At 55.5% G+C, this 22973-nt stretch overlaps 1 protein-coding gene across 1 annotated transcript in view; it reads right to left on the minus strand.

Annotated features, from left to right (window-relative positions):
- GALNT14 (polypeptide N-acetylgalactosaminyltransferase 14) overlaps positions 1–22973 on the minus strand; it is a 190621-nt gene that overhangs the window by 30762 nt on the left and 136886 nt on the right. Inside the window, exons 3-6 of the mRNA XM_028516309.2 lie at positions 16142–16240; positions 8708–8775; positions 6963–7028; positions 6668–6789 (exon numbers count right to left, since the gene is read on the minus strand). Of these exons, the coding sequence (XP_028372110.1) occupies positions 6668–6789; positions 6963–7028; positions 8708–8775; positions 16142–16240 (355 nt within the window). The remainder of the gene's footprint in view (positions 1–6667; positions 6790–6962; positions 7029–8707; positions 8776–16141; positions 16241–22973) is intronic.

A 22973-nucleotide genomic window follows, 5' to 3' on the forward strand; every position in this document is an offset into this window, starting at 1 on the left:
GACCAAACACTCTCCTTCCTGGGTGTCAATTTTCCTTCCCATCTATAAAATGGGGCACCGGACACTGTGACCCCTCTAGTTCCAATACCAAAAAATGCTGAGACCCTTTTCCTGATGTCCAGCATGACGGCCATCTAAGTGTGGTGGAGACACCGCGGAGGCTGGCTCAAGAGTGATGCACACTGGGAAGGGGGACATCGGGAAGGGAGGGCTCCAGAAGTCCTTCACCATCAGGGGGCACTCAACTGGGAAGGTGACCCCAAGCCTGCAGCCCCAAGAAGCAGAGCCACTTACCCACAGAGGGAACCTCTTGGGATTTCCAAATACTTTCATCCTGTGCTTATGCTTCTAGGCAAGAGTGTTCTCAGAGCCTCCTGCCTTCAGCTGCTGCCTGTGGCACTCACAGATCTGCACCTCCAGCCCTGACCACTCTCCTCGCTCCCACGCTCAGACCCAGTGGGCCGAGAACCACCGCCATGTGGATGTCACACAGCCTTTCAGTGGCGGCTTCGTTATCGCCTCCCTAAATGGGCTCCTTCCCCTCAGTTCCCTGTTTCTGTTCACAGTCAGGACATACCCCACTTCCTCCCCAGCACTAAATTCAGAAGCTTCATCTCTGCCCATCAATCAAAACTGCTCATCTGAATGAATCCTGCCTCTCCTTCAGAGCCTCGCACCTGCCGTGGACCCCTAGCCCCGCCCCACCCCATCTCTCCCTCTCCCTGTCAGTCCACAGGTGGCTGACACAGTTGTCTCTGTGGCATACAAATCTCACTCTGCTGCTCAACAGCTAAAGACTTGGGTTGCCTCCAAGACAAAGTTCCAACTCCTTAGCTGGCATCCGAGACCATCAAAAACAGGCCTGTAGCTAGCTTTCCAGCCTCATTGCTGGCCCCTCTCCGCAGGCCACCCTGTTTGTAGGCATCAAAGTCATCCAGAGGACATTTTCAAAATCTACAAGACAGATTCACCACCTCCTGGGGGCCACCAAGGCATTAAATATTGTAAATGCTTGCTAATTCTGAGTGAACATCTCTGTACCTGGTGTGTAGGAGGGGAAGCTGGACTCCCACGGGCAGAGTGTGCTGCACGTGAACACAGAGGGCTGACAGCTAAGTATATGGAATCCTGCAGCGACAGAGGGCCGGACGGGACCACCTCTCCAACCCCCTGCACCCACCACCCCTGGCTGGCACAGGTGGGAACCTCTGTCTCTCCTTGCAGCCTTTTAACTTCCTGGGCCAGTCTTCCCTCCGAATGAGGCTGTCTTCTTATTTTAAGCTCAGATCCACCAAATGCCTGCTGTTACGTTCACAGATTTGATTTGGCCCTCAGCCTCCCTGTGTGACTCATCCTGACAGTGACAAGGGGCCTCTGAAGCCAATCGGCCCACGTGGAAACAAATGCTCATTTTCAATGCATTGCTTCCACCCCTGGGATGCGCACAGCTGCCTCCTCCGTGGCCAACACAGCCCCTGCCCAGCTGCCACCATCCTCTGGGGCTCCTCGCAGGCCACGGTCATCGTGCATCGGTGTGTGTGTGCACATCACACTCACACTGCTGTCCACACCAACATCTACACAGACGTACCCCCAAGACATTGCTGTGACTTGAATTCTGAAATGTTCTCCGGGATTCAGAATCTGACCTTATTCTGTGGGTCTGATAACATCCTCATTTTGCTTTTGTTTGCTGAGTTTTGTGGATTCTGCAGCTTCATTAAGTCCTATATAGACCCTTGTGCAGGAAAGGATTAACCTTACCCAAAGATACATTTGGCCCTTGCCCAGCTCCTTTGAGAGAACTTCTAAGCCCTTGAAATGTCTCGCCTGTAACAATATCTCTACTTGGTGGAGCCTTGGGCTCCACCAGATAGTCTATGCTAACAGAGGGATTTAGGGTGAGGGCCTTGGCCATGTGGTACCAACTCAACTTGACCTCTGGAGGTACATGGACACCATGGGGGTGATCAGTCATATCTATGTGATGGACCCCCAGTAAGAACCTGGACATCAAGGCTCAGGTGGACTTCCCTGTTTGGCAATACTCTCTGCGTGACGTCACACGTGTGTGCTGGGAGACGCGAGCAGGGTCCGTACCACCACTGGGACAGGACAACCGGGAATCTGTGCCTGGGATTCTCCCTCTGTACCTCTCCCTGCTGCTGATGTTAATCTGCATCCTTCCTCTGTCATAAGCGGTAACAGCTTACATGATTGTAACAGCTTTGTTAAGTGTCAAGTCTTTCTAGTGAACTATTGAAGCTGAGGGTGGTCTTGAGGACCCCCAAACCGCAATCCTGCTTTTTAAAAAAAATCTTTCTTCACTATTTGGAAGTTGAAATACAAAATAAAATGCAGGTTTCTTACATCATCCATATGCTTCCCTAGAAGCCAGCCACGGGCTTCTGCCTCCGGGGCTGCGGCAGGCTCTGGTGCACGCTCCCTGTAAGTTCTGAGGGTTTCTGTCCTATTATTCCCGGGACATTTTGATAACAGCATCTGCTTGGAGCCATGGAGACCAGACAGGCAATGAGAGATGTTTGGGGCTAAGTGCTGTGGAGGGCCATGACCTTGAGAAAGGGCTGCAGGAGGCTTTCTGAGTGACCCACCAAAGCCAGGACACACATCTGTCTGAGTGACCCTGGCAGAGGGGTCAGTACCTGCTCCAATGTCACGTCCCGCAGCCCCAGCCCAGAGCCGGGTGGGCGGCAGGTGCTCACTTGGTGTTGGCTGAGAGAGGCCCTCTATTAATTCCTGCTGAAGGCTCTGTGTCATGGCTGGAGGCAACACAGGTGGCTCAATCACAGCTGAGCAAGATGGCCTCCCCCCTGTAGGCTAAGGGATGGAAGGGCTCTCTGTAAAGATACTCATGCCCATCACGGATCCCCACCTGCGTCCCCCAGGGGGCTGTATCTTTAAGGCTATGTCCACGGGTAGGCGAAGCAGGCAGCTGGTGGGATCCTTGGCAGTCACAGAACAAAGTTCTCGTTTTCTGCTCTCCCCCATTCAAATCCACACCTAAGCCCCGCCCCTCCACGGGAGCCAATGGCCATGGATCAGCCCTGCAGGCACGCCTCTCATTTCTCTACCCATTCATACAATTAAAACCACATTGTGGATGGGCAATCAAAAAACTCCTGGAGACTATCATTCCTTCACTTTGTGAACCAACATTACCGGGCACCTACTATATAGTTTAGGACTTGTGGCAGGTACAAGGATGAGTAAGGCCTTGCAGTCTAGGGAAGGTAGTGCACAGGTGAGCAGTTTTACGATGAGGTCTCTAAGCTAGCCTGGAGGGTGGGGCAGGGGTCAGGAGAGGACCCTCAGGAGGTGGTGCTGTGGCAGGAGACCCAGGTTGCTGTTTGGGTTCTGCCATCTAAGGTACACAGGACCTTAAGCAGATCGGCACACAGCGAGGCACCGTTTCTTCCTCTATGAAGCGGGAACAAATGAGTCTTTGCAAAACTGTCCTGCCTTCCCAACAGGGTTTTTGGGATAATTGAGGGTTTGAAGCGCATGTAAGCCATTGTTATATCAATTTACCAGATGCTACAGGACTTACATTTCTTAAAAATATCGTTTTCTAGTAAAAAGTATGTAGATAAGGAAGGGAAAAAAGAAGCCTACGTTTTTTTCAAAAGCCAGCTTGGTGCTTTTTCAAGCACCACCGTGTCATTGAAGGGGACAGAAGGGAAACCAAGGTTTTTCCATGTGGAAAACACCAGCCGAGGACAGATTCCGACAGCTTAAGCCCAGCCTCTTTCTTATCTCTTTTCTATTTTTGAAAATCCCAAACCCCAATTACAGCTTAAAATTTCTACTTCCACTCGGAAGATCAAATCGCACTTTCCTCTGAGATGAGACACATAGGAAGACACGTGGAGATGCAGGGTGGCGCTCCCCCACACCCATTTTACTGAACGGGATGTCCCAGTGGAGCCATTCAGTCACCAAGAGTCAGGGCCTGGTGACAACCTCTGTGGGAGCAGAGCGAGGCCCACCGGCCAGGGTCTGCCTGACCAACTCTCTTCAACAAAAGCCTTAGGTCAGACAGCAGTGAGGACCAGCATCTCACCTGGGAGGCTGAGCTCAGTCTTGGGGCCCAATGACCCCCAGAGCAGGGGCCCTGGGCGGCAGGCAACACTCACAGGCAGGAAGGAGGAGGTGAAGGCTTCCCCTGTCTACAGGTAAGGCCGGCCACGGACACAGAAATGGGGGCATTTTTCAGACAGGGCTTCTGAGATGGACTGAGACCCCGGGAATGAAAAGGGCCTGGCAGGTACATTCAGGCTGCCTGGGGAAGGCAAAGCCCCCTTAACACATCCTGCAGGGACACGTCAGCCCGAGGGATCCTATAGGTCAGACGCCGAGTTACCACATGACCCAGCAACTCCACCCTGTGCCCCACCCCCAAACTGGAAGCAGGCACCCCAACAAAAACCTGTACTCCCATGTTTGCAGCAGCGTTATTTGCAATAGTAGAATGGGGAAGCGACACAAAAGTGCATCAGCGGGACAGATAAACAAAACGTGGTGCTGCATATACTGTGAAGATGTGATATAATAAGAAATACATGTTAGCCTTTGTTCCTGGGTCATCAAACACAGCTATTAAAACCCTTATAACGTCCTGAGCCAATGGGGTGAGAAAAGCATCTTTTGTTCCTAAGCTCCTTTCACATACCTGAGTTTATGCTAATTAGACACTCCTGGAGGATGGGGGCTGGTTGTCAGAGGAGCCAGCCTGATTAGAAGGCTGGAACTTTCACCCCACCTCTGCCCCCCTCACCTCTCCCTCCAAGCTCCTCCCACCCCCACCTCAGTGAGGGGACAGCTACTGGAAGGTCCAGTTCGATCATCAATGGCCAATGGTATAATCAGTCATCCCTGTGTGATGAAGCCTCTGTAAACCCCATGAGCACAGGGCTCTGAGCAGTTCTGGGCTGATCAGCCCAGAGGGCCTGCCTGAGACGGGGTCTCCCTCCCTGGCGGCTCTGCCTGAACCAGGTGCTCAGTAAACGCCTGCTCATTCCGAGGCAGGAAGTGAGCCGGCTTTCCTCCCACTGCTACCTCATCTCCTCCCCGTCTCATGGTCATTTCTGAACACTGGGCCCCGACATGACATCAGGCAGGGTGACCACAGGAGGCGACTGTGCCCCCAGTGGGTTGTAGGCTATCAGGGGAGACAGAAAACTAAACCCAGAGAAGAAACTGCAGGGCCAGCGGGCACTTCTTGCCTGGAGGGACCCCAACTGGCCAGGGCTGGGAAAGGGCTCCTGGAAGAGGGTGACGCGGGAGAGGCCCTGGAGAGTACGAGGTTTGCAGAGGAGGGGAAGGGCTCCCAGGGACAGGAAGGGCGTGGTCAGAGCCGGAGCAGCAGGAATTCAGCGCATGTTCAGAGGGACGGAGCGGCCCAGGGTGAGTCTGGGGAGGCAGCGCTGGGGCTGCAGGCTGAGCCCAAAGGGAAGAGAGGGTTTGGAAGGGCCTCCGGAGCCAGGCAAAGCCCCTTCCCTGAGTGGTCCATTCCTAACCTACTGTTTCTCAGTGCAGACCCCTCTGCCAAGATAATGTCCAAAAGTGGTGAGAGGGGGGTTTGCAAATAGCACTCAGTGTATGAACACCGCCCCCCCAACTGTGGGGAAAGTGGTCACGGGTGGTTTTAACATCTAGGCCCACGTGCGAGAACTTCGTAAACCCACCGAGCTTCCCTCCCAGGAATGAAGGCCATTGGCAAGGATTTCCTAGCCCTCTGGGCAGGCGGCACGACCCAGTTCTTTCACCCTCGCCACACCGCCCTTTTGCAGGCCGTGCAGAACACACCATGAGAAAGTGGGCAGCGCGGGGAAGAAAGAACCACAGCACAGGTGACAGCGAGGGTTCTGGTGGGAACATCAGCCCAAGTTACATATTCCCCCCGGGACTGGGTCCTCATCTGTGACCTGGGGATGTCAACAACACCCAGCCTCACGTTTCAGGACGGCTGTCGGACACAGTAACTCGGTAGAAAGTGGGTACCATGGGTGCTCACCGCCGGCACTGGCCCCCAGCACCCAATAGTGTCTTCTGCACATCAGGATGGGGGTGGATAGATTTGGGGGAATATAAAACAATGATAGGAAAATTCCTAACTTTTTTTCACTTTCAGGAAGAATGACTGAGACCCGGAGAGAGAAAGAATACAAAATTCCACAGTAATTTAAGGACAGACAGAGGCAAGGAATTAAGGTCCCTGCAGCCAGTGGGCCTGCCTCGGTCCCGGGGTGGGGTGACGTGTGGGTAGAGACAAGACCCACAGATGAAGTGATGAGGCCCGGTTACTTCCGCTGTCTCCTTTTCACAAAGGCACTCCTCAGAGCTTCCTTTCTGGAACCTTCTATAATCTGGGAGAGACAGTTTTGGGCAGCTGGCTCGCTAGGCCAGGAAGCTGTGTGTGACAGTGTGACACAGCAGGCCCTGGGCCTCGTCCCACCGCTGCCTGCTGTGTGTCCCTGGGCAGGCTGCTCTGCCTCAGTTTCCCCACCTATAAAAGTGGGACAGCCCTCTGTCCCATCCAACTGTCCCTCTGGGTCCATCCCAGAGGGACCGGGGGCCTAGGCAAAGTACTGAGTCAGCAGAGAGTGGGGGCACGGGATCCCTCCGCTTCTCGGTGGGCCGCACTCACCTCTTTGACCCTGTGCAGCAGCGGCTGCAGCCAGTCCCTGTTCACTTCACAGTGGCTGTCGAGGAAGGTCAGAGTGGTGCCCTGGGCAACATCGGCGCCCCGGATCCGGGACCGCACCAGACCTGCAAAGGGGACAGATGGCCAAGTGGGTGCCTAAGTCGCTCCACCTTCCAACAGGCCCACGGAAGAACCCCTCAGCGTTTTCCCCACACGTGGGACATGCCCCCAAACACACACACACACAGCACCAAACCATACCTCACCTCCCCAGGCCCCGCCAGCTGCCCAGACCCACCTTGCCGCTGGTTATTGCGCAAGCACTTCACCTTGGGCAGCTTGATGAGCTCTTTGCAGTCGGCGGCTGCAAAGACACAAGGTTATGTGAAGTGAGCACCTGGGGATGGAGGTGAACCTGGGGAGAAGATAGGGCAGCCCTGCCTGCCATCCCTGCCACTGACCGCAGAGGCCGGCGGATGGCTGAGATGAATTTTGGAGCTTCGGACCATGAACTCTTAACACAGGAGACCCTGTGTGTTAACGGGTCTGTCCACAGTGTCTCCCACCACACGGAGCTGGTCCGACTCCCACCTCGCAGGAAACGTGCCAGGATGCACAGGGGACCCGGCCACAGGTGTTTGCCTGGGGTCATCCTCTAGCTTGCCCGCTGCCCCAGCACTTGTCCGGCTCGCCACCCCTTGGCTCCGAACTCTATGCTGCGATCCCACTGCGCTGGTATCGCTTCACCAGTTTACCAAAGTTAGACTCTCTGCTTGGCTTGGGACTTTCCTGAGTGACAGCAGAGAGCTTTCCTGGGGCCAGGTGCTGTTCTAAGCACTTTGAGTGTGTTAACATAGTTAAATCCTTAGATAAGCCATATCTATTATCATTATAATCTCAATTTTATAGTCGAGGAAACTGAGACACATCAAGATTAATAACTTCCCCAAGGCACGCATCTAGTAAGATAAGTGACAGGTCTAGGACTTGAAGCCAGGCAGTCTGGCTCCAGGGTCCACCAGCCTATTCTGCTTCCCTGTGACTCTAGCAGCATCCCCTCCCGCAGCCTCAGTGCCAGGCTGCCTCCCAGCAGGACAAGTGCCTCCCTACCTCCAGCCCCTTCCTCACAAGGGAAAGGAGATCAGGTCCCTGAGGTGCTGCACTCGGGTCTGGCGTGGACCTCCTGCATGGCCCACGTACACATTCCTTCCAAGGTTCCCAGGCTCTGTCACGGATGTGGGGTACCAGACTCCCTACAGCACAGCCCAGTACAGTAGTGCCTCCCACACCCAGCCTCCAGCGTCAGCACTGGGACAGACTGCGCTTTCCCGGGACGTGGAGCTGTCCCCAGGGACCCTTGTTTGCTTCCCCTGGTCATCACTGAGGAAGGGATGGTCCTGCCTGGGTGTGGCTGATTGCTTGGAACTGTACCCATGGCTCTCAGAAGAGGTGTCGGCACTGTTAATACTGGAAGTCTAACAATGCTTCTGTAAGTATTGTACCTGTCAAACTGAACACACAGCCGCTTGAAAACACCTGCAAACTTTTCTTGGGGAAACAGGATTTGGAGTATGAGTTTGGGTGGCACCCAGGTTCTTCGATACGACAACTAGGAGACAGTGATGACCGGTGGGTTGCAGGTTTGGAAGGCATGGCCAGGTGATGGGATGTCCCCCTGGAGATCCCAAAGACAGAGAGAGCGCACCCAGCCCTCGCACAGAGAGGGTGTGCTAGCCTCAGCTCAGGCTCGCAGGTGATCCCAGCACTCCGGACAGGAATCTTCGGTGACGTCATTGCTCCTGGGCATCAGGGCCAATCCTTTGAAGGTGCAGTTCCCACGCCCAGGAGTGCAGGCCAAGGAGCAGTTGCACACACACACATGCACACACGCGTGCACACACCGACCACAACTCGAAGTCTCCATTCCTGCCATCAACCCAGGCTTTCCTCCGTCCCCAGAGAACCGTGGGCTCGCTTCTGGCTGTCACTCGGGGGCTGGAACACACATTTGTGTCTACAGAGCAAGGGAGCGATGTTACTTACGGTCATTGCTGAAGTCATCCACCAGTATGATTTCCTGGATCAGACTCATAGGGGTGCGGTTTAATACACTGTGAGGTGGGAAGAGGAAAGATCATCATGACTTCTAGTGGCAAGTACAATATATGTGCATTAAATCGAGTTTTAAAACTCAGAGCAGCCAAAGGGCTTGTCTAGGCCCACCGAGTCCCTGGGACCCCCTGGCAGAGAAAGCTGCTTTGTGGTGGTGAGGACCCACCACCACCCACCCGGCACCCAGGCAGACATACAGGAGCCGTCCTCCACAGCCCTGCCGCTCCCTGACACCCCACCCCAAGTCAGTGCCCCAAACAGCTGGTTCGACTTGAAAATGTCACCCAGGTCACTTTCACCTCTTATCCCTGCTCCAGCCTTGTTCATACAGTTTATTACAGTGGCCTTGACCTGCCCAGGCCACCCTCCCGTGGCCTCCAGGGTGAGCTTCCCGAAGCACAGATCTGATCTCGGATTGCGTGACTTGTCTCACTGAGACAAATATATAACTGGACAGTCTCCTCCAGGGGCTCCCCACTATCTAAGCCCCAAACCCTCGGGGTGCTCTTCAAGGCCTGTCACAGCATGCAGCCAGCTCCTGTTTCCACCCGTTCACGCTCAAGGTCCTTATCTAGACACACCCTGCTCACTCCCACCCCGGAGCCTGCTTCCCTGCCCCGCTGTCTGTCTCGGCTGGAAATGCCCATCCTCTGCCACGAGGACCAGTTCAAATGTCACTTCCTCACTAACAGCTTTCCACCCCACTTCGTGAGAATTAATTGCTTCCTCCTCGGGCTTCCTCAGCAGTTTGCAGCTGAAGCTTCCTGCGGTTTCCACTGCTGCCTGACTCTGCGGGCTGGTTTTGCTGACCCTGTAGATGGTTAAACCCCCAGGGACGGATCACATCCTTGTCGGGTTCCCTAGGTATCGCCAGAGTTCAGCACAGCCCCTTCCTTGGCCCGTAACCATCCCCTCCAGGGACACTTAGTGCACACCTACTATGTGCTTGGGACTGGTTACACAATGAGGAACAAAGGAGACACGGGCTCTGCCTTCCAGAGGCTTGTGGTCCAGCAGCTACTTACTGTAGGCTGTGTAAGCCTGGCTAAGTTACTTTACTGCCCTGCGCAGTAAAGTCTCCCCATCTAGAAAGTGGGACAATAAGACAAGCAGGCACTCCACAGGGCTGCTGGGAGGATGAAAGGAGAAAGCGTATCCAAAGCGTTCAGCAGGCTGTCTGGCACCCATTGATGAAGCGCAGTAGCAACAACTGCTGTTTGTGCATCGTAATGATTTTCTGAATTGACTTTGTTTACCGGGACAAGGCTGGGTTTTGGAGTCCACTCTGAGTGTCAGGCCTGACTGAGACGGCTGGATCCCGCTTCTCCTTGAAAAACCTCCAAAATGCATGTTCCCTCAGAAACACTCGTGGGCCACACCGCCCACCAAGGGACGCCCAGAGCCGCCTCGGGCTGGGGAGGCGGTTCAGAGGGGTGGGGCCCCCGTGCTGCGTGCGTCCCTTCTCTCCGGAGGACCGTCCTGAGCCCTGTTTCAGGTGAGGGGCTTTTCTAAATAGACTGCAGAGACTCTCCAGCAGAACCTTGCCTGGAGCTACCTTTATTTATGAAGGCCTTAATTCTCACCATGGCAACGGCCACAGTGTGTAAGGCGGAGGCAGAGAGGAGCCCCAAACACCAAGCCTTGAGTCCACCGCTGGGAGGTGAGAACCAGGAGGGGCAGGAGGTGAAGTAAGGAGACCCTCACCGTGACCGTCCCGGGAAAACACGGGCAAACTCAACAAGCAGCCCTCTCATCAGACAGGGGGGCGGAAGGAGAGGGGAAACCTGCTTGAAGAATACCCTCTAATGAGGTTTGATTACGGCTCCCAGCTTCTGCATGTGATTCCCCAAATCCCTGCCGGCTCTTTGAAATTCAAGAGTTCTCTTCTGCGAACATCAAAAGGTAAATCGCGTGTGGCTCTGCACTGGTTGAACTAAGAGATGATTAGTGAATAAAAAATGTCCAGGGTTTAAAAAAGAAAAAAAGGAATCGTCAGCAGTAAGTGCTAATTAGACCATTTCCTGGTAACACCTGGCTTGTTTTTGCTCCTCTAATCAGAGCAATTGGAGTGGTGGGGGAGGTGGGGAGGGGGCCCGCTCCGCTCTGTAGAAGGGGCTCTGGGCTCCTGGAGTGGCTGGTGAAGGAGGAGGGTCCAGGTCCTCCCAGGGGCCCTCTCTTTAGCACCCCCCACGCCTCTTCCCCCCACCCCGACTTCTCAGGCCTCTCCTTTGCTCTCATGACTTCGGCCAGCACTTCTCACCAGCCCCTTCCACAGTGAAGCGGACTGTCCCTTTCCCCAGGGCCCAGCTGAGCATGTTTTTTTTTCCTGTTTCAGTCCCTGGGGCTGTTCCATGCCCTTTCCTTACCCAGCCTCAGCATGGGAGTGAGTGCTCATGTCACTGGCATATCCAGGTCACACGGCGCCTGGGAATCATTCTGCAACTGAGTCTCCTGTACACCACTCACATCTATGCTGGAGGACCGGGCGGCCATGCGGGCAGCCGCTACACCTTCTGCTGTCTGCCTGCTGCCTTGACTGTGAGGCCCACACGGAGCGCCCCGAGAGGTGGCGGTCAGCACGGCGTGGGCGGCACGGGAGGCCAGGCAGCCTCCACTGCCGCCTCCTACCTGTGCAGTCCCGAGCGAGACGCCGGGCTGCCTTCCTTTCCAGCTGTAATTACATTTTCTCTGTAAAGGCGGGCGATATTAATACTTGACCTACTTCACAGGCTTTTGTGCGTAGGAAATGAGGAAATGTATTTGAAATTGCTTTGTGAACTCCGTGGTGCTATACGCAGGCAGGGTTTATCAAACGCTTCATAAATGCCAGTTGAATGAAGACCCCCGGCTGGTAGAGCAGTTGACTCGTTCTGGAGCCAGACCGGCCCGGGTGGAGGCACCGTGCCTGTCCGCCCTCCATTCACGAGATGGAGAGCTTCAGTAAGTCCTGAGCCTTCGGCGCAACTTCCTCAGCCGCACCACAGGCCCCTAGCAGGTGCGTGGCGCACAGCGGCTGCTCTCAGGATCTGAGTATTGATAATGAGACGGGTTCTCCAAGTGTGACCCTGGAGCCAGTAACAGTCACCTAAGAGCTTGTTAGACATGTGTCTTCTTGGGCCCCTCCCCAGCTACTTACTGAGCTAGAGTACCCGGGGAGGGGGCCCAACAAACTGCATTTTGACAACCCCTCCGGGAGATCCTGACCCCTGCTCCAGTTTGGAGCTGCATTAGGATGCTGCTGCCTACCTGTTGGAGGCACATCACCTGTTGTCCCATGCATGGGCTCAGGTATTGTTTTGAGGCCTTTACCTGCCTAAGCTCATTCATTCTCCTCCACAATCATGCAAAGTAGTTGTTACCAGTAGCCCTTGTTTTGCAGAGAAAGACAAGGAGGCAGGGAGGTGAAGGGGCATACTCAGGGTCACACAGTTGGTAAGGGCTGAGCAGGCAACTCTGGCCCCAGAGTCCAGTTTCTTACCCACCTCAACCTGAAAAATTGCCCCTCTAAATTGAGGACTTTACAAGAAGCAACAGGAAGGAGACCCAGGACATAAACGTATAAACAGTGTGGACTCTGGAGCACCGCCCCCCCGGGAGGTGTGGAGCTAAAGGTGCCCCCTCCCCGGGTCTCACATATACTCGGGGACCCACTGCAATGCCAAAGATAAACCATTTTTCGGGGCTTTCTCTCTCTCTCCTTAAATGAAAAAAAGTGCCCTAATTCATCTAGGTCGTGATTCCCTCTCCCTCCCCCCATCGCCCACCCCATCGTGCCTCTGCCTGGCTCTGAGTGCCCCCAGTGTGGGCAGCCCCCAGCCCCCAGCTGACTCAGGGGCTTAGAGGGCGTGGGCAGGCATGGTGCAGAGAGGTGAAGGCCGGCCAAGTGCTGGGCTGGAGGGAGGAGAGGAATAGTCACCCACTCCCCACCCCCAGTTCCTCAAGTATCTTTTGCTTTCCAGGGCCTGGCAGCAAAGCCATCCAAAATTTAGAAGATTAAAGATGAAAGATACCTTAGAAAAGATCCTTTCATCAATGGTGAGACGATAGGAAGAGCTTCTCATTCAGCCCCCGCTCAGGAGCTAGTGACTCACTTGTGGGACAGAGCAGGAAAGGGAAGGAGGCGCAGAGTCCCGAGGCAGATGATACCTGGCTGCGGAAGCTTCTAGAAATACTGATCTTCCTTCCCCCCACCCTGAAGCTCACTTCCATCCAGCCCGCTGAGGACGTATACAGAGGTCTGTTCACACGCGGCTTCCAGGCCCCCATCCTGCTACCTTTTGCATTACACCTGGGCCTGGGCCGGGGGCCTGGCTAACATGGGAAGTCCCCGAGAGGCAGGACCCAGGCCCAGGGCTCTCTCAGCCCAAGGCCCAACAATTTGGTGTGGAGCCGGGCACTGCAGGGATACCTTCTGAGAAGGACAATGTTGACGGGCTGCAAGCCCCTCCCAGAGAGCAGGGCACCAGGGTATCAGAGACAGGCCCGCAGGCCATAGGACAGAGGCGCTGGGCCCACACCCCTGGCTGCCCCCCACTTGCACACAGGAAGTCGGGAGCCCGAGCCTTGGCCCCCGTGCTGCCTCACCCACTGTGGCTCCTGTCCTCCGTTCACCATGGGCACTGAACGTCCCAGACTCCCCCTGGGGCCCCGACTGGAGCGAGGGGTCTGCAGACTTAAAACTCAGCACAGGTTTAACCCATTGCCATTACAAAGTGTCATTGTCACTACTATGAAGAGACGGAGGAGCAGCCGGAAGAGGAGAAGTGTGTCTTAGAGCTGAAGGGGACGAGTCTGAGGGCAGTGGCTGAAGGGCCCCCAGAACGTAAACACAGTGTGAAGGAAGCTTGGGGTGCTGGGGCCTCCATATTATAATGCCCCCCAAATGTTTCTGAGGCATTCCTGAGGAAGGTTCATTGTGGGAAATGTGACGGAACTTGAGATATCTAGTATACTTTCACCACTGTCTTCACGGTGTGGCTAGTGACCTGCCCAAGGTCACAGGGCTGGAAGTGGCAGGTGGGGACTTGACCCCAGGTCCCTAGACGCCAAGTGCAGTGCCTTTAAGTACCCTACAGCCTCCTTCCGTCTGCGTGCTCCCCGGCTGTGCAGCTGCAGGGACGGCTAACGCTGATCAAGAGCTTACTCTGTGCCCGCAGTTCTCGGCCCCCTAATGGTGAGCGTGTGCGTGTGTGTGTGCACGGGTGTGTGTGCACTGAGCGTTGAGGGGGACGGAGGTGCATGGCATCAGAAGGCTCCTTGAAGGAGGAGGGGAGGCCAGCCTGGAAGGCAAGGAGCTTCTCTAGGATGCTGTAGCGTCCTCGGGGAAGCATCCGGTGGACATGCACAGGCATGACCTTGTGTGGTGGGGCTGTGGCTGGCCCTTTGGAACCAGCACCTCTGCCGCCGTGTGCCTGCTCTGCCTGCGGGGCCTCGGAACTCTGTTCTCCCTTCACCAGAAACGACCCAGGTAAGTGGGGCCATTCCTCACCCCGACCCACCATGTGGACCCACACCGGTTTACAAATCAGAAAGGTACATTATTGGTCTACCGGGAGACCCACAGTGACATCCGACAGTGACTCAGCACCTTTTCTTGTCAAAAGCTGAAGCCTTGTTGGAAAATTAAATTCAAATCCGGTGGCTTGTGGGGTGAATGCAGAAGCCAGGGCAGACAAGGCAAGTGGCAGGTGGAAGGGCATGGCCAGCCAGTCCCCAAGGACATCTGGGCAGCAGACAGAGCTGCCCCATGGACAGAGAGGAACACCAGGCTGGTGCCCGTGGGCTTGGGCAGGTCCCTCCCTGCAGTTCTGAGGGACGCACTGACCCTGCACAGCGGACACTCATCAAGAGTGACAGGTGTTGCAGAGGACTGGATGCCGGCCGTCAGAGGGGCCCTACTGCTGATCTCCTCCTGCCTCTTGGCGCTTCCCCAGCTGCCCCCAGCCATGCAGGTGCGTCAGGGAGGGAGGAGAGGCGTGGCTTGTTGATGGGAATGATGACGCTTTGCTGTGCTTGGTTGTCCTCTGCTTGGCCCACATCTAATCTCCTTCTCGGTGGGATCTGGAACCCACCCGATGTGCTGCCCAGCAGATCTGAAAGGGCTCTCACGGGCCGTGTGCCCGGGGAGTGGAGGTCCGACAGGCACCTCCCCCAAGGCCAGCCCCTCTCTTGCTGGATGTATGGCTGAGCGTACCTGCAGCCCCAACACCTCCCCCCGGGGCACTCAACACCCCCATGCTGAATAGCCTGGTTCCTTTGAGGCTGCTGAGAAGAACTCAGATGAGAGCGCAAGGTCCAAGCCCTGCATCCCTGTTGTTAGCTGAGCAACGGAGGCCTTAAGTCAGCACCTCCCCGTCTCAGTTTCTCAGCTGTCACATGTGCATAGTGCTGTCCTCCTGCCTCCCCAGCTGAGAGCGTGAGCTCAGGTGTCTGCACTGGAGGGGACCTGGGGACCTAGGGGCTGGTGGCTGCTGTTAGCACCATCTAAGATGCTAATGTGGCTAGAGACATGAGTGACAAAAGGGTGGGCCAGATGATTTGCGGGGAAAGGGGGGTTTTGGGCAGAGGGGGTCCAGAGGGGAGAAGGGGGCATGGCATAGAGAAGGGAAGCCAAAACAACCAGCATCTTCTGAGAACCTGGGCAAGAAAATTCCCGGCCATGTCTCTGGGGCCTGTCTGTGTTTTAAGGGGTGTTCTGCTGGGGGCTGACGCTGGCACTTTTGCATATCAAAAATGCATGCAGGCCACAGAAAAGGGCCTGCCGGTCAGAGCAATGGCATGGCCCAGACTAGGCACTGAGGGCGGGTCAAGAGGCCCAAGGGGGAACAGGGCTGAAACAGTGGTGGCCGAGAAAGCAAACACCAGCCATTACTGTTGGGCTGCTCTGATTTGTGCCCTGGGCCCTGGCGCACAGGAGGCTGTGGAGAGGCAGGCGCTGGAAGAGGCAGCACTTTGCTGACCAGAGTTCTAATCCCGGCCTGACTCTGGGGGTGGGGGGCAACCTCAGGCTCTCAGGGCCTCAGCTCCCTTGTTAGTGGTGAAATTAGAACTCATGTTCCAGAGGCAGTCTACATAGTGGTCAAGGGCAAGGGCTCTGCTAGGATCTCTATGATGCTCAGTGACCTTCTGCAAATTACCAGCACCTCAGGCCTCTGTCTTTCCCCTGTAAAATGGGAGAATAGCCACCCTTGCAGGGGTGTGAGGAGAGACGGAGTGGATGCATGTACGACATGAACAGCACCTGGCAGGGGCTGAGAACACCTGATACCCTCATCACAAGGCCAGCAACCCCAGCAAGCACACAGGCCCTCCCCAGGTGCTGGCCCTGGAGGGCTGCCCGACCAGCTAAGCTAAAGGATAGCTTACCTGCGGATGGTCCTGAGCAGGGTGGAGCGGGCCTCGTTGTGGAAGGTGATGATGATGCTGGTGGGAGGGAGGTCCCTGCAGTACATCAGCAGGGTGCACCTGGGGAAGAAAAGGCAGGAGACCACTAAGGCCTCTGGGGGCAAAGCAGGGGTCAGGGGCTGGAACCAAGGGCATCATGGTGGTCACTAGCACGGACAAATGCCTGGCATCCGATGGGGCCGCCCTAGCTGCACAGTCCTGGGCAAGACCCCAGGGCCTCACCTGGACCCTCCGTGGGGTGGGGAAACTCCAAAAATAACTAAAGTTCAATTTCCTATCACCTGGGGGAACACAGGCTTGGCGCCAAGTTAAGCTGAGATACAGAACATAATGTGGGATTCCTCGCATGCCCCAGTTAGTGCCCAGTGGTTCCTAGGGGCCGCACAAACCCGCCCCCAGTCTGTGCCCCTCCAGCTGGCAGAGGCTGCACCGGTTCTGGGCCAGCAGCTCCAGTCCACCACACCCCACCGACCTCCTGCCCCCACACTCCCAAATCGGCCAGGCTTAAAGAGGCAGAGCCCCCAAACCCTGGCATAAACAATACTTGTAAAACCCGTCTTGAAAAATCATTTGTTCCCACGTGTCCAGGATCATTTCATACAACAATTACATCTAGGGTACTTTCAATTTAATACCTTGCTGCAAGTGAAAATTGTAGCCCGCCGCCTGAAAATTACTGTAATAATGAAGATAAACCTGCCACGGGAGGCTGGTGCCACCAGGGGCTGTCCCTGAGTGAGTGTTCCCTCCTGTTTCGTGCTCTTCGGGGGGCTGTCCAAGTGCAAGGACGGGCATTAAACACGGAAGTAAATAACAGACGTTTGGTGAGTCAAATATTTCCTTTCTTCGTATTCCATTGCTTCCTAGGCTGTTAATTTAGGGTCCAGCAGAAACCCGAGGATGGACATCCAGGGGACGGTGAGCCCGCTGAAACTGTCTGCAAAGCTGTATATGCAAATGTGCATCCCTGCCTCTCCGCTCCCCCACCCCGACCCCAGCCTCGGGAAGATGGTTCACAGCTTTGTGTAGACGCTCAAAGAAGTCTGTGTGGCCGAAAATACGTAAGAACCTCATTCCCAGGTCAGTGGGCCTGATGTCCCTGTGGCCTCCCTGATAATTCTGAACACTTCCTTCTATGAGAGCAAAGGCTGAATCGGAGAACTTGTTCCGGGAAAGGCGGGCTGTTCTGCTGCTCGGCACCTAAGCACGGGCTGGGCTTGGCTTACCCACGAGGAGCCGAGAATCAGGAAAGGAAGGCCTCAGGGGAAGACACTGTGGAAAAGGTAAGTCGTGCCCTTCAGGCCTGTCTGTGCTTGCCCCACGGAGACAAGGTCTCACCCCATACTGCCAGCTCCACCTGTGGATAAAACACGCCTGAATCTATCCTCCTCTCTCCTCCCCTTGGCCCTCCGGCCTCCAGCCTCTGCCCCTGGCAGTCATCTCCTGTCCACCACACAGCTCTGCCCAGGTCTTCCTCTGGCTGAAGCCCTCCGGTGGCTGTTGATGTAACGTCCAGCCTTCCCACCACAGCCTTCAAGACCTTTCGTAGTTGCTCCTTAATATAGTTCCATCACTCTCTGCCACTGCTCACACTGCTCCTTCTGCATGAAGCAGTGTCCTTCCTCCCTTCTCCACCTGATGAGCTCCTGCACATCCTTCAAGACCCAGAGCAAACGTCCCCTCTGCGACGAAGGTATTCTATGCTCTCCCAGATAGGTAACAACCTGTCCCTTGTGCTCCCATAACTCTGTACACATCTCTCTCTTCTAGTACTTCTCGAGATAGGACTGTCTCCCCGACTGGGCTGTGAGTTGCTCTAGGGAGGAAGGACCCTTGCCCATCTCCCTATCCCTAGAATAGGAAGTAAGTGTACCAGGTGCCCATTCACACAGAAAGGGAGAGATTCAGGAAATGCACTTCTAGCTCAGCCGATGACTTTGCCTTTTACGGTTTTAAAAGGGGTAGTAGCCAGCCTCCCAGATGGCTTCCAGTGATTCTCACCTACTGGTCCTCAGGCCTCGTATAGCTCCATCCTTCACTGAACCAGGGTTCAGCTATATGACCAATAGAATGTGATGGAAGTGACAGAGTGTGACTTCCAAGGCTAAGTCACAAAAGCACCTCAGGCTCTACCTTGACCACTTGGAGTGAAGCCAGCCCACGTGCAGAGGAACTGAGGCCCGCAGCGGGCGCCAGGTTGCCCGCCATATGAGGAGCCAGCCTGGAAGTGAGTCTGCCAGGTCCCGTCAAGCCCCAGAAGATGGTGGCTCCAGTGGCTCCAAGCCAGAACCACCTAGCCAAGATGCTCCGAATTCCTGACCCATGAAGACCATGAAGATAATCAACGATTCCTGTTATGTTAAGCCACTAATTTTGGGGAGTAATTTGTTGTACATTAGATAAGCATTATGAAAAGGGAAGAGAAATGCCTTGAAAGGGCCCCCAATGAGACGAGGCCTTGGACTTAGCTATCTTTGGACGCAGACCTGAGTCTAAGGTGGGAGCAGTAGGGAGGGGGAAGGGCAGGTGGCTGGTCAAGGTGGATGTGGGGGTCCCTTGGTGGGTGTGCTGCCAGGTTCATGAGGCATGGAGAGGCACGGAGAGTGGGGTAGGTGGCAGTGCACATGGTCAGCACCTTTACAGGACGGTAATAAAGCCGAGGACTTAGCAGAACCTCCCTGTCTCCACTGGAGACGGGGAGAAACAGAGACCAAGCAGAGTGACTCAGGAGGCCAGCACTGCCTGTGTCAAGGGTCAGACTCTGCACACTGTCTTGGAGATGGCTTCCCCTCCACACCCTGGGGGACAATGGGACCCCCCCAACCTTTGTGATATACGTTATTCAGGGAAGGTGGTACTGGGACTTAATGGGTTTAGAGAGCTTTAGGGAACAAGGGACACTTTTCCTGCCTTGTAGGCATCCGGCCGGGAGACAGGTGTATTCACCCACAGTGATGCAGCCCATGGGGCTGGGGGAGCGGAGAGTGGGCATGCCTCCACCTGGGGAGGTGAAGAAGGCTCCCTGGAGGAGGACGAGCTGGATCTCACAGATGAGGCAGACCTGGACAGATGGCAGATGGGGTACAGCCTCCCAGTGACAGCTCAGTTCTGGACCCACAGGCTGAATGCCAAGTGAGGCAGCTCACGGTACCCTGGCCTGCAGGCCTGGACACGACCAACCAGCTGTGGGGCCATGGGCAGACCACCCACCTCCCCAGGCTGCTGTGTGCTCCTCTGTAAGACAGGGCTCTCCTGTTCAAGGTTCTCACAGCATCAGTGGTCAAAAGCTTTGATGAGGCCTGGCATTCAGTAAGTATGGTTGACTTGAGTGGAATGTCAAATATTCTGCAGCTGAAGCTCAACTCTGTAGCTGGACATCTGAACTTACTTTCTAAGCCTCAATTTTTTCATTTGGAAAGTGGAGAGCATCTTTAACTTGTAGACCCCACCCCCCGCCCCCCGACTCCAAGATTATTAACAGATGCTTGACAAAGAGTAACTTGTTTTTAACATCAAGTTCAAATCTGCAGACCCCTCCTCCACTGGGTGGAACCAGATCCTGCATGGGCTGAAAGGGTGTTTTGGGTGAGTGGTCTGGCCAGTGCAATAGTGAGTGAGGGGTGCTGGGAGGCTAGAGGACGAGGTAAGAGCGAAGGAGGTTGCATCGATGTCAGAGAAAGGAACCTGCGCTGGGATGTCCATGTGAATCCTGGATCTGCCAGACGCTGGCTGTGTGTGCCCTTGACTGCGTCATGTGCCTTCCATAAGCCTCAGTGTTGTCACCTACAAAATGTGGACAAATACCTCCCTTCCAGGCTTGTTCTGAAGACCGCAGATACTGCAGGCAAAACACCTGGTGTTTCACAGCTGCTGAGTAAACGGCAGGCAGCTAGCATTATTATCACGACTGAGGCTGAAGCGGTCTCCATGCCATGCTCAGTCAGTACTCCTGATTTAGAACCACAAACCCATAGTTCAGAAAAGGAAGGGGCTTTGGAGATGGCCCAGTCCAATCTCCCCAACTGGGTAGGGATTTGGAGCCTGTGCAGGTGTGCTCCTGGGCCTTAGTCCCCTCCAGCTTCCTGTGCCCATAGATAGGACAGAGGCTGTTCCTCCAGGCTGGGCAGGCACCCTACAAGTGACGCAAGCATGAGCAGGTTTTGGGGAGCGCAGGCAGTAGGGCGGTACTCTGACCTCAAAAGCATAGGCATCCTGGCTCACGGGACTCAGCACCATCTGCCTTCTGCCCCTGCTCACAGCTCGTGGTACCTGGGGTTACCCTGTGTCTCATCTGACCGTTATGACAGCCTCTGAGAACCTCTACTCCCCAGATGAGCACAACTGAGGCTCAGAATCTCGCTCAAGGCCACACACCTGCAGAGTGAGCTAAACCCAAGTCCTGTGACTTTTCACCCGGTTTATGTCTCTAGTGTCCCACTGTGAACTCACCCTGCTTAAGGCACAAGAGCTGGAGGGACCTGCCTGCCCGAGCCCTGTGCAACAGCCACCTGCCCTTGGAGGCCGGGAGTGAGGGAGCGACGCCCTGCCTTGGAACGAGCACTGGACATGGCGGCAACAAGGCCAAGGACCGAGAAAAATCCTTAAAACTGGACACAGTGCAGAGAGCCGGCTTTCGGAGAGAGCAATCTAAAAAATTAATCAAACAGCGAGATCTATTAGGGGCACGAGGGGGATGGAAAAGGCTGCCAACGCGGAGCTCCGGCGCCGGCAGACGGACCAGAAAGCATGTTTATAATTTATTAAAGACTCGGGGGTTTTACGGGAGAGAAGAGCTAGCGAGCAGGAAAGATGGGCGTGGGGGTGGGACCAGGAGGCAGGACGGGCCCACCGCGGACTGTGTTGAGAGACAGACGCCAGCCCCGGGCTGCCATCCTGATTGCCACAGCAGCTCCTGAATAATGCATGCTCCTCCGAGCTGGTTTTTTTCCTTTAAAGAAAGATTCAACTAAGACTCTTGATTTCCTCAAGTTCAGCTGGGTCTCAAAGTGCTTCCTGAGCCCTCTTCTTGAGTGTCCAGGGCTGAGCTTGCTTCCAAGAGAAGGTTCTGAGATGCTAACCTCTGGCCGGGGGTTGGAGCGTCTCCCTCTTTCCTCTCTTCCCATCTCTCCACCAGCCAATCGCTGCTCCCCCGCCCACCCCCGCCCGCCCCTGCACCTGAACACCCGCCAACTCAGGCATGTCAGGAACTCACCGAGCAAGGATCACTGTCAGTTATCATAGAAATGTAATGCTGTGCACATGCCTTTCATTTTACTGCACAAGCTCATTAGACGGGCAGCAACCCGTAAACACAGTGTTATGATGATCATCATCCCCACCTTCTCAGTGGGCAGGGGGGGCCCTGGTGGCCCAGGCCGTGCCTGCTGGGGCGAGGACCCAGGTCCTCCGACTCCCATACACGGTCTTCCTCCCACAGCACACTGCCCTTGGGGAAGAAAAGACATGGTCATAAAGTGTAAACATACGGGATTTTATTCTCGAGCATAAAACCAGGAGGGAGGGGTGGAGAGGCAGCCTCAATAACTCTGAAGCAGAGAGGAAAGCGTAATTATTATTACAACAATGTCCGTGTGAAGCAAAGCCACTCTGGCTCCCCCAGAAGCGGCAATGGCTCCGAGTCTGAGAAGACAGACTCTGGAAGGGGCTCTGGCGATCCAGAGGGGAGACTGAGGGCAGTTAGATGAAGGGGAAGGTCGCACAGAGATCACGTGGCACGGTGCAGTGGAAATCCAGCAGGCCTGGGTGGGACCCAGGCGGCCACGGGGAGCCTGGCAGTGACTTCCCTTCTCTCGGCCTCAGCACCCTGGTTTACAGAGGTGAAAATGTCCACTTCAGCCTCCTCCTTAGGGATCCCTCCTGCCAGGCACTGTCCTGAACCCCTGGCATTTTTAACGCTCACAACAGCCCTGTGTAGGGGGGGAGCTCCTGTTCAATAAGTTCACTCATGAAGAAACTGAGGCTCAGGGAGGTTAAAGCACTCCCCGCAGCTAGCGACCCCAGGCCTGCTGGAGGCCCGTCACCATGCCACAGCATCACCCTGCCGGCACCGTTTCAAGCACCCCGCTGTTCCTCAGGTCCGCTCGGTGTCCTGCACACCGCATGGGCCCACGTGCCCATGCTCGAATCACCACTCCAAGAGCCGTTCCTATTGAGCTCTGGAACCCAGCAGTGGCACTCACCTGCCCAGAAGGGAGGGACAGGCTGCCACCCTTGACTAGGAACAAGACAGGGACACTGCTGGCTGAGCAGCCGCTAGGGACGTGCTAACAGGGGCTCCTGCTTACTGCCCAGATGGAGCCAGAAGAGGTGAGTGGAGGTGGGATCTCCACGAGGCCCATTTTTCGGGGTGGTTAATGAGCAGCTCTCCTAAACAGAAAGCCATGCTGTGTCCCTCCGATTCCTGGAGTTCCAGCGAGCTGCAGACCTCGGACCCAGGCAGAGGAAACAAATGGGTTATTGTTTCCACGTGTTCCACTTCCTGAACCCCCACGGCCAGAAAGACCGAGGGAAACACAGACACAAGACATAAAGTGGGGTAGTTTCCTGGGAGAGCAGTGCCTGTCCCCGAGAGAGGGACCATCTGTGGATTCCCAGATGCAGGGGGTGGGGTACACCCCCCCACACACGTCCACCTGTCTCCCTGTGGCACTGCTCTAGCCCTGAAGCAGCCTCGTGGAGACTACCCTCTCCTCCCCTCATTTCCCCTGCCACCAAAACTGACGTGTGCATGAGGAAGAAAGAATGAGAAGGGAACAGCTCTGGGCCCAGTGAT

The sequence above is a fragment of the Phyllostomus discolor genome, chromosome 6, assembly GCF_004126475.2.
Source record: "Phyllostomus discolor isolate MPI-MPIP mPhyDis1 chromosome 6, mPhyDis1.pri.v3, whole genome shotgun sequence".
NCBI lineage: Eukaryota > Metazoa > Chordata > Mammalia > Chiroptera > Phyllostomidae > Phyllostomus > Phyllostomus discolor.